At 42.2% G+C, this 14,961-nt stretch overlaps 1 protein-coding gene across 3 annotated transcripts in view; it reads right to left on the bottom strand.

Annotated features, from left to right (window-relative positions):
* LOC121575199 (inositol 1,4,5-trisphosphate receptor type 1) overlaps nt 1-14,961 on the bottom strand; it is a 147,428-nt gene that overhangs the window by 19,090 nt on the left and 113,377 nt on the right. For all 3 annotated transcript variants that reach the window (XM_045222859.1, XM_045222860.1, XM_045222858.1), the window contains one exon: nt 7,010-7,132. In XM_045222859.1, the coding sequence (XP_045078794.1) occupies nt 7,010-7,132 (123 nt within the window). The remainder of the gene's footprint in view (nt 1-7,009; nt 7,133-14,961) is intronic.

Here is a 14,961-nt window from a genome sequence, read left to right as displayed (position 1 = left end):
ATACTGTATGACAGTCATAGACCTTTCGTCAACATGAAAGAGAGTAGGATGGCATTGGAGTTTCTCTACAAGCAGGGTAAGTCAACATGTTTTTTCTACTTGCACGCACACACAAATCAGAACCATGGACAACCACATCATATTTAGCATATTTGGTATCTTTTAGTTGTCACTGTATTAGACTAAGCATAGGTGATTTGATGATGTTGAAAAGTTGAAGTTGAAATGGTGCTGGAAAGTGGCGGCAGCTTCTGTTTTTTTTTGTGACTTGCGGTAACTCTCCGTGGTTCTAAATCAATAGTTGTTTAGTAGTCCGAAAATGTCTGAAACTTGCTTGACCATGCTGTAGGTCATGTAACTGTTCGTTACATGCAATATGCTTTGTGGACTTCACCGGACAGAGGTTGCTCTCCGGTTTTGTGATGAAACAAAAGTGTGGTTGAATTTATTCTGCCACTGTGTCTTCTTATTCTCTAGGCCTTAGACCTATAGATCACGGTCGCAAGGCATATGAACTAACAGGTTATAGAGCAAACAACGCAATTATCACAACACATAGGTTGTAGTATGGCTTTTTTTTCTGGCTTGGCTTCCCAGTGATCAAATCAAATCAAATAAATTGTATTTGCCACATGCGCCGAATACAACAGGTGTAGACCTTACAGTGAAACCCTTAACCAACAATGCAGTTTTAAGAAAAATAGTCAGGGTAGCCATGATAGCTGTTCAGGAGTCTTATGGCTTGGGGGTAGAAGCTGTTGAGAAGCCTTTTGGACCTAGACTTGGCGCTCCGGTACTGTTTGCCGTGCGGTAGCAGAGAGAACAGTCTATGACTAGGGTGGCTGAAGTCTTTGACCATATTTAGGGCCTTCCTCTAACACCGCCTGGTATAGAGGTCCTGGATGGCAGGAAGCTTGGCCCCAGTGATGTACTGGGCCGTACGCACTACCCTCTGTAGTGCCTTGCGGTCGGAGGCCGAGCAGTTGCCATACTAGGCGGTGATGCAACCAGTCAGGATGCTCTCGATGGTGCAGCTGTAGAACTTTTTGTGGATCTGAGGAACCATGCCAAATCTTTTCAGTCTCCTGAGGGGGAATAGGCTTTGTTGTGCCCTCTTCACGACTGTCTTGGTGTGTTTGGACCATGATAGTTTGTTGGTGATGTGGACACCAAGGAACTTGAAGCTCTCAACCTGTTCCACTACAGCCCCGTCGATGAGAATGGGGGCATGCTCAGTCCTCTTTTTTGTCCTGTAGTCCACAATCATCTGCTTTGTCTTGATCAAGTTGAGGGAGAGGTTGTTATCCTGGCACCACACGGCCAGGTCTCTGACCTCCTCCCTATAGGCTGTGTCATCGTTATCGGTGATCAGGCCTACCACTGTTGCGGGTCCGACTCGTTGAAGATTAAATATTTGTCCAATACGAGGTGAGTAATCGCTGTCCTGATATCCAGAAGCTCTTTTTGGTCATAAGAGACGGTGGCAGAAATAAGATAAATTACAAATAACGCGAAAAAACACATAATAGCACAATTGTTTAGAGGGCCGTAAAACGGTAGCCATCTCCTCTGGCGCCATTCTTTACCCAAGCAGCGCTACTGACACACGCACAAACACATAGTTAAAGGCCCCAGCAGTTGTTTTTATCTCATATCAAATCATTTCTGGGTAACAATTAAGTATCTTACTGTAATAGTGTTCCATAAAAATTGTCAAAAAGAAACATAAGCAGCTTTATAGCAACAACAACCAAAAAAATGCTATAATTTTGCTAGGACTGAGTGAGGGATCTACTTGGAGGGGCCTAATGGGAGGGATATGTAACCTGAAAAATAGCTGTTATTAGCAGAGACGTTTGGAACTCTTTGTTATTGGTCTATTAACTTAGTGATTTTGTTGCTATATTTAGTGAGTTTTCAGACCCCTCCAGCAACTGTTATTGGTAAAAGATTCTAGTGATGAATTCAGCTACTTTTCAGGCTGCCTTTGGGGAGTTTGGACACCAAGGGTTTCTATGCTTTTGATAGCATTTAGCAACTTTTCCCACTCAATTCTGCCGCAAACGAGAGTGGAAGAAGCTGTCTGTGCAACATTAATCACAGCAACAGCGCTACCTCGGGGACCGCAGCTGTGCCGCAGCAAGCCAAATTGGTGCTGTGACATCATCGCGGCAATGGCAAAACGTCATCTAGTGACTTCTAGCGACAAATCAAGGAGCCAATAGCGGATATCACTGAGAAATTGTTGGCAACACTGGTTGTACAATATGATACAAAGCACAGGAAAAAATGAATATTGACTGCACTGGGACATTAAGCATTCACATTCACACACACAAAGACACACACTCAAACAAAATAAAGACACACACACACACACACACACACACACACATTAAACACCTACCTTGTCAGCCTACAAACTCCACTTACAAACAACAATCTCTCCACATAAGAATTATGTAATAAATAATGCAATAGTAATGCAATAACATTAACTCACAGTTATACAGAAATGCACTCATCACAAGCAAAACAGTAACATTTGGCCTAAAATGTCTTAAGAATGAGAATGACTATGCACTTTAAAGCATTAAGACCAAGAGGCTTTTCTCTGACCTCTGACTACCAGCAGCCACCTGGGGGCTTTGAGGAGCGGCACCTTTAACTCAAACAGAGCACATTACATAACCCTAAAAAAGTAGGACACACCTTTGAGTGTGTTTTCCTTAGCGGGGCTTTAGAGAGAAGCCTACCTGACGCTCCCCTTGATCCCGGGGTAAACCCTGGATTAATGTGACAGTCACATGGTTTCATGTGGCTCCGCCGTCAGTACCACTGAACCAACCGCAACCCCACCAGCACCAGCAGTCCCCCCCACCCCACCCCACCCCACCCCACCACACCACACCACTACCCCAACCTGAACCAGGCCAGTAAAAAAGTGCCACACAAAGACCTGGTTCTGTAACCAGCCCCATTCACTAAACCAGGAGCTTACTACTGGCAGGTGTGTGTATGTGTGTGTTAGTGATGGGGGGGAGGGGGTGAAATCGATACAGTTACATATCGCAATATTATTTTGGATGGTATTACAGTATATTGATACTGTATCGATTTGTAAAATTAAAAAAAGTAGCTGCTCCATAACTCCAGTATTTTCCATTTTCTTTTTAAATAGTGAGCCAACATGTTTTCAGCAGTTTTATTTCCATGACTGACCAAAACTCATTTTCTTATGCTCTCTCGTCTCTCTGCAGCAGACATATAGTGAGCAATATGTTTGGAACATCAAATCGCAATATTGAACCGCACTACATATAGAATCATGAGAATCGTAATACATATCGTATCGGCACCTAAGTATTGTGATAATATCGTATCATGAGGTCCCTGGCAATTCCCAGCCTGTGTGTGTGCATGCGTAGGAACGGGGGTGGGAAATTAAGGCAGAACAAAATTGGGGAAAGAGAGAGAGGGAGAAGTAGAGAGAAGAGGTAGAAAGTGATAAGAGAGAGAGGGAAGACAGAGGTAAAGGAGGAAGAGGAGCAAAAAATAAATGGAAAAGAAAAAGAAAAAGAAAAAGAAAGAGGGGAGACAGCGAGAGTGCAAGTGAGAGAGAGAGAATGACAGTAACCCCCCCCCGTAGAGATTACATGACAGGTGCCACTTACATAACTACTGCTGCCTCTATAAATATTCTACTGAAAGAGGGTTGTACTGACTGCCTGGGGGCTGCATGCACTGCTGGAGGGGTGTGTGTGTGTATCCCACCCCAAAAAATATTGGGGATGGGACACAAGAACCAGGCCAAAGGTATGTGAGGCCTCACGTGATACCCTCACCCTCTTCACACAGCTCTACTGTACTGTAGGGCGGGAAACGCACACACAGACACACTGTGAGTGAGAGAGCAAGAGAGTGTTTTAGCCTGTGGTCCTGATCCCAGTCAGGTGACTAGAGGTCAGAGTTCACTCTGCTGAAAAAAACTGCATATACCATTTCAAGCTGGTCCATGCTGGTCAAGCTGGTCTGACCAGCATGGTCTAACTGGTTCTGCTGGCCGACCAGCATGATCTAGCTGGTTCTGCTGGCCGACCAGCATGATCTAGCTGTTTATGCTAGCAGACCAGCCTTCGTTGTGTTTTCGCTGGTGACCGGCCTTCATTGTGTTTTTGCTGGTGACCAGCCTTCGTTATGTTTTCACTGCTGACCAGCCTTCATTGTGTTTTTTGGGCTGATCTCTGTCACGCTCACTGACCTGATGGTGTGGCAGGAAGGTCAGTTTGCTGCCAACCAAGAGGTTGTGGCCTGGTAAGGCTGGGTCCCAAGTGTGCTCATCACAAAGAATGCTTAGTAGTTGTCAACTAATGTTATAAGCTTTCTTGTAATCAGGAAAGTTCGGTGAAGGTACACTGAGCTTCTGGCAAGTAAGTTACTGTGCATTTTACAATAACTTACCGACATCTGGGTGCCAATGAGTTACTAGCAGTTACTGGCTATTAAGTTACTGTGAATTTTACAATAACTTACTGACATCTGGTTGCCAATTGGGTAACACAAAATTCACAGCAACTTCCAGGCAACTAACTTACACAGTAACCTCTTAACAGTGCAGCTCTTTAATGTCACAAGCTCTTACAAAGACTGCAGAACTGACAGTGTTTAAAGAGGTACTCAACCCTTGACAACATAACCATCAACCACCTAAACACTTCCACTGACAGTTGGCAAAAATATATTAGAACACCACCCCAAATATACTAACGAGCCCCATCGGTACATTGCCCCACCTACATTTCAAAGCGCAGTGATGATAGTACCTTATATTCAAAATATTGGGTAGAAAAATGTACCATTATACTAGCTTATCCACACATGTACCCTAAAAGGAACTGACCAGTAACATGCAAGTTCCTATGTGTACTTCTGAAGGTACCTTATGTGTACCTTTGACTTTCTTGTACCGCAGGGAACAACACTGTACCCTAACTGTATCCTAATATTGAGAGTGTGTGGTTATACATTCTTCGTAATAAAGATGTGCCTGGTGGCACTGCTAAAACATTAATGCACTTCCACCCAAAAGCTTGCAAGTTCAAATCCCCAAAGCATTTATGCACACTTTACATCAAGTGTCCCTGAGCACTGCTATTTTTACGTTGGTGTTGTCAGATAATCTGACAATTATTGACTTGATTCTGGGCACATTTTAACAAAGTGCAGAAATGTATTCTTGCCATTAAATGTGTGGGCAATCTTTGTAATACCCACAGACCTGATGTCGTAGCAGGAAATTCTGGTCATTAGCAACCGAGAGGTTGTGAATTCAAATCCCAAATGAGGTATCATCTCAAGTAACCAGCATTCAGCAGCATACTAACCTTTTACAGCAACAACACATTTATTCAGCTGTAAAAATTCAGTAACTTGTTGTTGTTTACCTTACTTTCAGTGCAACCAGTAGCCTGTAGTGTACCATAAATTACAGGAACTTTTTAACAGTGTAGTATTTCATTGCATAAAAGGAAAATATGGTGGAGAGGGAAATAACAGGATGGTTCTTCACAACCATCATAGCAGTAAAGAACCCCCCAAAAAAAAAAATATATCTGCAAAACCATGCCCATCATTATGATATTTCCCAGCATGCTCTATTGCAGTTTGATTTGTAGAATCATTTGTTTCAATAGCTGTGTTTTTGCATGTACATTGATTGATTATGTAATCAATTAATTGATATTATGGCAAACAAAGATAAATAACACACATTTTTCTAAACTAATCCAATTTGTTAGTTGGACTTATTGTACCCGTCACTGAAATGGTTCTTCCAGTTTAGGTTGTCGCATTCATTCACTTTCTATGCCTAGTAGTCATTCTGAATGCATATTTTGGGTGAATCAAAGTTCCAATTGTTAGATATCCCCACTCAGGCTGGATTCCAATAGGAATGAGACATCACTTGGCAAGCGAGCATAATTTGACTTGATGCTGGTTTTGCGGGTGACCAGCATATGCTGGTACGCCCAGAGTCCAAAACACAGCCAAGGCTAGTCACCAGCAAACACACAACAAAGGCTAGTCACCAGTGAAAACACAACGAAGGCTATTCACCAGTCTATGCTGGGTTTTTTCAGCAGGTCAATAAGTCAGAGGGGAAGGAAGGTAGGAGATCACTGGGTCAGGGGGAGTTTGGGAAGGGAAGGCCAGGCAAAGGATTGTGGGTGACTTTCCAGAGGCCAAAATGTCACAATTAAAATATTTGTATTTCTGAACCACAAAGATCAGAATGCCCTGCACTTACTGGTGCACTGTTTGGAAATATTTACTGTTGTTGTGCACTCATAATGTTCCATAGTGCAAAAGTAGCTGTGTTACAAACACTTAGGAACACCTACAAAAGAGCACTAAGGAGAAAATCTTAGCCATCCAGTTGCACTGAGATACATGTAGAAGTCCAAGTGATACAGTGCAACTGGGCTGGATCATACCAAAGAGATCTGAGCCGTCTGTTCTTCCTGTTTTCAGCCCTCAGTGTTGTGTGTGCGGCTCACACAACCTTCCACTGACCCTATGCTCTACAGCAGCACCTCAAAGGGACATACAAACATGCTTGATCTCTCTGAGGGGAACACAGCCGGGGCCGGAGTGCCCACATAAACAGACCATGGCATCAACACACATGAAAGAATCGGCAATGGAAACAGCGGAAACCTGAAATCTCTTAACTCCTTCATGTACAGGGAATAGTCTAAGCACTGATTGAAGATACAGATGATGTCCCTAGTGACCAGCTACAGTGCGTGTAGACAATGGTTCATTTGTTTAATAAAATCCTGTTGTTTTTACAGTATCTTACTTGCAGCCAGTTACCTGTAAGCTACTGTAAATAAATATACAGTTTGTTACCATAACTTCCAAATAAACGTTGGTTTAACAGTACATTACTGTAAAGTTTGTAAAAAATGTAAAGGTCGAAGGTCAGGGTCGCTAGCAGGTGACTTACCTTCACGCAACCCCTCCAGGGGGTAGAAGAAGGCCACCAGGAGGTTCATGAGGACGGCCAGGTTGAAGGAGATGTTACTCCAAAATGACATGTTCCTGGAACACCAGTACAACACGGGCTGGGCTAGAGGAGAGAGAGAGGTAGAGAGAGAGAGAGGGGGGGTGGAGAGAGAGAGAGAGAGACAAAAAGAAAAAAAGAGAGAAAAGAGAGAGAGAGAAAGGAAAGAGAGAGGGAGTGAGTGATACAGAAAGAGAGAGAGAGAGGGGAGAGAGAGAGAGAAAGCTGTACAACATCAGAAATTCATACAGATGGTCCCAAAACAGCACAGAAGAATACCAGAAAGCAACCAGTAACCAAAATATCCAAACACTCTTAGATAACTTTCTGGTAACACATTCACTCACAGTAAAGAAGGCATCAATCTAGCAGTAAAAAACATAAACTATATATTCAGGCAAATAGCAAAAGAAGCACAACTGAAATTGATTAAAAAATTAAAAAAATAAAAGACCACAGATGACAACTGGTTTGATGCAGATTGTAAAATTATAAGGAAAAAACTTAGAACACTATCAAACCAAAAGCACAGAGACACAAATAACGGTGAATTACACCTTCATTACTGTGAGACCTTAAAACTCTATAAACGTACACTCAGAACCAAAAAAGCACAGTACAACAGCAAGCACCTGACACTAATTGAGGAGTCCATAAACACAAACAACTTCTGGCAACAACAAAAAGATTTGCGATAAAAATGGTGACATATAGCAGTACCCATTTTAAAACACTCTACAACACCGTTCAAATTGACACAAACGCAGAACAATGCCAAATTCATGAAAAGTTTAATGGATTAGAAAAAGCTATAAAGGGCAATCAAAATCCATTGGAATCCCCTATTACTGACCAGGAGCTCTATAAGAAACTTCAGGCCCTCAAATTTAAAAAAAGCATGAAGACCTGATGGCATCCTAAATGAGATGCTCAAATTCACCAGTGAAAAATGTCAATTGGCTATATTAAAACGGTTTAATTTGATCCTGAGTGTAGGTTATTTCCCTGACATCTGGAATCAAGGACTCATAACCCCAATATTTAAGAACGGAGACAAATTGGACCCTAACAATTACAGAAGCATTTGTGTGAACAGTAACCTGGGGAAGGTTTCTGTGGTATTCTAATTGTAAGAGTTCTAAACTTCCTTACTAAGCACAATGTCTTGAGTAAAAGCCAAATTGGATTTATACCAAAACATCACACGCCCGATCATATTTACACCCTACACACCCTGATAGATAAAAATGTCCACCAAAATAATACCAAAATGTACGCTTGCTTTATCGACTTCCAAAAAGCATTTCATTCTATTTGGCATACAGGACTGTTCTACAAAGTTATTGAAAGTGGTGTAGGGGGTAAAACATATGACATAATTCAATCAATGTGTTTTTGCCAGTATTGCAACCCTGGCAATACGTGCAGCATCAGAATTGGCAAGAAAATAACTGAATTCTTTAACCAGGGGCGGGGCCTTCGCCAGGGTTGCAATCTGAGCCCTGCACTCTTCAATACTTACATCAATGAATTGGCCACTATTTTAGAAAAATCCTCAGCCCCTGGTGTTAGTCTCCACAATTCAGAGGTTAAATGTCTGCTCTTCGCAGATGACCTATGCCTGCTGTCACCTACAGCACATGGTCTACAGCAGAGCCTGGACCTACTAGAGCAGTACTGCCAGACCTGGGCCCTGGCAGTAAACCCCCAAAATACTAAAATTATGATTTTCCAGAGAAGATCCAGATCTCAGGGAATTAGACTAAAGTTCTCAATTGGTAAAAAATATATAGAGTACTGCACACACTACAATTACTTAGGTTTAAAAATAAGCTCAACTGGACACCTTAATGATGCAGTGAATGAACTGAGAGAGAAAGCACGCAGGGCATTCTACGCCATTAAAAAATGAATTAAATTGAAATCCCTATTAAAATAGGGCTAAAACTAATTGAATGTGTCATTGAACCAATTGCAGTGAGGGAAAAAAGTATTTGATCCCCTGCTGATTTTGTACATTTGCCCATTGACAAAGAAATGATCAGTCTATAATTTTTAAATGGTAGGTTTATTTGAACAGTGAGACAGAATAACAACAAAAAAATCCTGAAAAACGCATGTCAAAAATGTTATAAATTGATTTTAATGAGGGAAATAAGTATTTGACCCCCTCTCAATCAGAACGATTTCTGGCTCCCAGGTGTCTTTTATACAGGTAACGAGCTGAGATCAGGAGCACACTCTTAAAGGGAGTGCTCCTAATCTCAGCTTGTTACCTGTATAAAAGACACCTGTCCACAGAAGCAATCAATCAATCAGATTCCAAACTCTCCACCATGGCCAAGACTAAAGAGCTCCCCAAGGATGTCAGGGACAAGATTGTAGACCTACACAAGGCTGGAATGGGCTACAAGACCATCGCCAAGCAGCTTGGTGAGAAGGTGACAACAGTTGGTGCGATTATTCGCAAATGGAAGAAATACAAAAGAACTGTCAATCTCCTTCGGCCTGGGGCTCCATGCAAGATCTCACCTCGTGGAGTTGCAATGATCATGAGAACGGTGAGGAATCAGCCCAGAACTACACGGGAGGATCTTGTCAATGATCTCAAGGCAGCTGGGACCATAGTCACCAAGAAAACAATTGGTAACACACTACGCCGTGAAGGCCTGAAATCCTGCAGCGCCAGCATGGTCCCCCTGCTCCGGAAAGCACATATACAGGCCCGTCTGAAGTTTGCCAATGAACATCTGAATGATTCAGAGGAGAACTGGGTGAAGTGTTGTGGTTAGATGAGACCAAAATCGAGCTCTTTGGCATCAACTCAACTCACCGTGTTTGGAGGAGGAGGAATGCTGCCTATGACCCCAAGAACACCATCCCCACCGTCAAACATGGAGGTGGAAACATTATGCTAAGGTGGTGTTTTTCTGCTAAGGGGACAGGACAACTTCACCGCATCAAAGGGACGATGGACGGGGCCATGTACCGTCAAATCTTGGGAGAGAACCTCCTTCCCTCAGCCAGGGCATTGAAAATGAGTCGTGGATGGGTATTCCAGCATGACAATTACCCAAAACACATGGCCAAGGCAACAAAGGAGTGGCTCAAGAAGAAGAACATTAAGGTCCTGGAGTGGCCTAGCCAGTCTCCAGACCTTAATCCCATAGAAAATCTGTGGAGGGAGCTGAAGGTTCGAGTTGCCAAACGTCAGGCTCAAAACCTTAATGACTTGGAGAAGATCTGCAAAGAGGAGTGGGACAAAATCCCTCCTGAGATGTGTGCAAACCTGGTGGCCAACTACAACAAACATCTGACCTCTGTGATTACCAACAAGGGTTTTGCCACCAAGTACTAAGTCATGTTTTGCAGAGGGGTCAAATACTTATTTCCCTCATTAAAATGCAAATCAATATAACATTTTTGACATGGATTTTTCTAGATTTTTTTGTTGTTATTCTGTCTCTCACTGTTCAAATAAACCTACCATTAAAATTATAGAAAGATCATGTCTTTGTCAGTGGGCAAATGTACAAAATCAGCAGGGGATCAAATACTTTTTTCCATCACTGTACACTTTATGGCAGCGAGGTGTGGGGTCCACTTGCAAACCAAGATTTCACCAAATGGGACAAAAAACCCATTGAAACCCTACATGCAGAGTTCTGTAAGATTCTCCTACATGTCCAGAGGAAAACTACAAACAATGCATGCAGGGCAGAATTAGGTCAATATCCACTAATAATAAAAACTCAAAAAAGAGCAATGAAGATTTGGAAACATATAAAATACAGTGACCCGCTCTCATATCATTACCAAACCCTGCAATGCCAAGAGCTGAGCAAAGAAAAGAGTCCCCTCATCCAGCTGGTCCTGGGGCTGAGTTCACAAACCTGTTCTAAACTACATTGCTTATTGGGAAACACAAGCACAAGGTAAAATGCAGTGCTATCTGGCCCTAAATCGACAGTACACCATGGCTAACTATTTGAACATGGTTACTGATCAAAACCTTAGAAAAACCATGACAAAGTGCAGGCTCAGTGAGCACAGCCTTGCCATTGAGAAGGGTAGACACAGGAAAACCTGGCTCCCTGTAGAGGAAAGGCTGTGCAACCACTGCACCACAGCAGAACCTGAGACAGAGCTGCATTTCCTGACAAAATGTCCTTTATATTGTTATTGTTCAATGGTTATTTTGACCCTTGGTTATTGTTACTGTTGTCCCGTTGACAATATTGATTATTATTATTTTTTTGATGTTAATACTGTAAATATCAAAAGTAAGCTTTGGCAATATGTACATTATTACGTCATGCCAATAAAGCACATTTCATTTAATTGAGAGAGAGAGAGAGAGCGAGAGAGAGGGGGGGTGAACATGAACTTGATGTTACACCTTGATTGGTTTGAAACTGTACAGCAGGCTCTGTATATCCTGTAGTATGTACAGTTGAAGTCGGAAGTTTACATACAGTTTAGCCAAATACATTTAAACTCAGTTTTTCACAATTCCTGACATTTAATCCTAGTAAAAATTCCCTGTCTTAGGTCAGTTAGGACCACCACTTTATTTTAAGAATGTGAAATGTTAGAATAATAGTAGAGAGAATGATTTATTTCAACTTTTATTTCTTTCATCACATTCCCAGTGGGTCAGAAGCTTACATACACTCTTGGTAGCATTGCCTTGAAATTGTTTTAACTTGGGTCAAACATTTTGGGTAGCCTTCCACAAGCTTCCCACAATACGTTGGGTGAATTTTGGCCCATTCCTCCTGACAGAGCTGGTGTAACTGAGTCAGGTTTGTAGGCCTCCTTGCTCACACACACGCATTTTCAGTTCTGCCCACACATTTTCTATAGAATTGAGGTCAGGGCTTTGTGATGGCCATTCCAATACCTTGACTTTGTTGTCCTTAAGCCATTTTGCCACAACTTTGGAAGTATGCTTGGGGTCATTGTCCATTTGCAAGACCCATTTGCGACCAAGCTTTAACTTCCTGACTGATGTCTTGAGATGTTGCTTCAATATATCCACATAATATTCCTTCCTCATGATGCCATCTATTTTGTGAAGTGCACCAGTCCCTCCTGCAGCAAAGCACCACAGCATGATGCTGCCACCCCCGTGCTTCACGGTTGGGATGGTGTTCTTCGGCTTGCAAGTGCCCCCTTTTTCCTCCAAACATAACGATGGTCATTATGGCCAAACAGTTCTATTTTTGTTTAATCAGACCAGAGGACATTTCTCCAAAAAGTACGATCTTTGTCCCCATGTGCAGTTGCAAACCGTAGTCTGGCTTTTTTATGGCGGTTTTGGAGCAGTGGCTTCTTCCTTGCTGAGCGGCCTTTCTGGTTATGTCGATATAGGACTCATTTTACTGTGGATATATATATACACTTTTGTACCTGTTTCCTCCAGCATCTTCACAAGGATTGATTTGCACTTTTCGCACCAAAGTACGTTAATCTCTAAGAGACAGAACGCGTCTCCTTCCTGAGTGGTATGACAGCTGCATGGTCCCATGGTGTTTATACTTGCATACTATTGTTTGTACAGATGAACGTGGTACCTTCAGGCATTTGGAAATTGCTCCCAAGGATGAACCAGAATTGTGGAGGTGTACAATTTGTTTTCTGAGGTCTTGGCAGATTTATTTTGATTTTCCCATGATGTCAAGCAAAGAGGCACTGAGTTTGAAGGTAGGCCTTGAAATACATCCACAGGTACACCTCCAATTGACTCAAATTATGTCAATTAGCCTATCAGAAGCTTCTAAAGCCATGACATAATTTTCTGGACTTTTCCAAGCTGTTTAAAGGCACAGTCAACTTAGTGTATGTAAACTTCTGACCAACTGGAATTGTGATACAGTGAATTATAAGTGAAATAATCTGTCTGTAAACAATTGTTGAAAAATTACTTGTGTCATTCACAAAGTAGATGTCCTAACTGACTTGCCAAAACTATAGTTTGTTAACAAGAAATTTGTGGAGTGGTTGAAAAACGAGTTTTAATGACCTAAATGTATGTAAACTTCCGACGTCAACTGTATAGCTGGAGGCCAGTGGTGTGTGTGGCTGAGCGCTGTATGATACAGTGTATCAGTGCCTCGTACTGTAAGTGTGCAACAATAGAACAGCTCAGTATTAAATTACAAATACATTCTTATAATAGAATGAAATGTTCAATGAACATATATGATACTTTTACTGCGGTTCATGTTGGTTTAGGACACCGGTGAGGAGCACAACATTTAGACATGTCACTGTAACCTTTCCTGTGCTGAGACTGCTTGTACCCTCCCCACAGCTGACAGTCAATCTGGCCTGTTGGCACAGTTTATAGACGCAATTGTGGTGTGGCTATTCTGATTCAGTTTGGTTTAATTGGAAAAGAAGAACTAGATGAGAGGGACTTTTCTCGCTTGTCTGACAGTGAGGAAAAAGTGTTTAGGCATGTGTGTGTGTGTGTATGTGTGTGCGTGTGTGCACTTAGTAGTGATTCATACAGTTACAGATGTTTCACGGCTCAGTGGAAAGCCCCTACAGCCCACTGACAGACACACAGTGGAAAGAAGAGCTATTAGGGTAAATCCATTTCAATTCAATCACTTTTTGACCGCACCCCCTTTGAATCGAACGAAACCTTCCATACATATTTGCCCATTGTAGAAATGCTCAGAAAGTGACTTTTTGGACCTGAATGTTAAAACATTCAAGAGATAAAGGTGCTCAAGGTTGACCTATTTTGCACACCCCAAGATATTCAAAAGATAAACGGTTAAGATTTATATAATTTAAAAGCTTACGTACAGGGTTGTCAAACTACTTTAAAAAATTTATTTTAAAAAAACATTTAAAAAATAGATTATGAAATTTCTTAACAAACGTCAACCATCTAAAAACGCTTAAACTCAGATTTGTTTCATATTTGCATATGTTGAAGCTTAGACCCTATTTTACATCATCCAAGGTTTTTTGTGTTGTGCCCGCCATCAGCTGACACAATATGCTCTTGAATACTGGGTGGGTCTCTTGTTTTGGTTTATAAATGTACTAAAATGCAAATACAATTTAAATGTCCACTTTCAATTGGTACCACAAAGATGGTTGGAGGTCCACACATCAGAGAATGTGGACTTGAATGGGAATATTTGTTGTTTTAATTTACACTGCTCAAAAAAATAAAGGGAACACTTAAACAACACAATGTAACTCCAAGTCAATCACACTTCTGTGAAATCAAACTGTCCACTTAGGAAGCAACACTGATTGACAATACATTTCACATGCTGTTGTGCAAATGGAATAGACAACAGGTGGAAATTATAGGCAATTAGCAAGACACTCCCAATAAAGGAGTGGTTTTGCAGGTGGTGACCACAGACCACTTCTCAGTTCCTATGCTTCCTGGCTGATGTTTTGGTCACTTTTGAATGCTGGCGGTGCTTTCACTCTAGTGGTAGCATGAGACGGAGTCTACAACCCACACAAGTGGCTCAGGTAGTGCAGCTCATCCAGGATGGCACATCAATGCGAGCTGTGGCAAGAAGGTTTGCTGTGTCTGTCAGCGTAGTGTCCAGAGCATGGAGGCGCTACCAGGAGACAGGCCAGTACATCAGGAGACGTGGAGGAGGCCGTAGGAGGGCAACAACCCAGCAGCAGGACTGCTACCTCCGCCTTTGTGCAAGGAGGAGCACTGCCAGATCCCTGCAAAATGACCTCCAGCAGGCCACAAATGTGCATGTGTCTGCTCAAACGGTCAGAAACAGACTCCATGAGGGTGGTATGAGGGCCCGACGTCCACAGGTGGGGGTTGTGCTTACAGCCCAACACCGTGCAGAACGTTTGGCATTTGCCAGAGAACACCAAGATTGGCAAATTCGCCA

Source organism: Coregonus clupeaformis, chromosome 10 (genome assembly GCF_020615455.1).
Source record: "Coregonus clupeaformis isolate EN_2021a chromosome 10, ASM2061545v1, whole genome shotgun sequence".
Lineage (NCBI taxonomy): Eukaryota > Metazoa > Chordata > Actinopteri > Salmoniformes > Salmonidae > Coregonus > Coregonus clupeaformis.
This window is presented reverse-complemented; position numbering and strand designations above follow the sequence as displayed.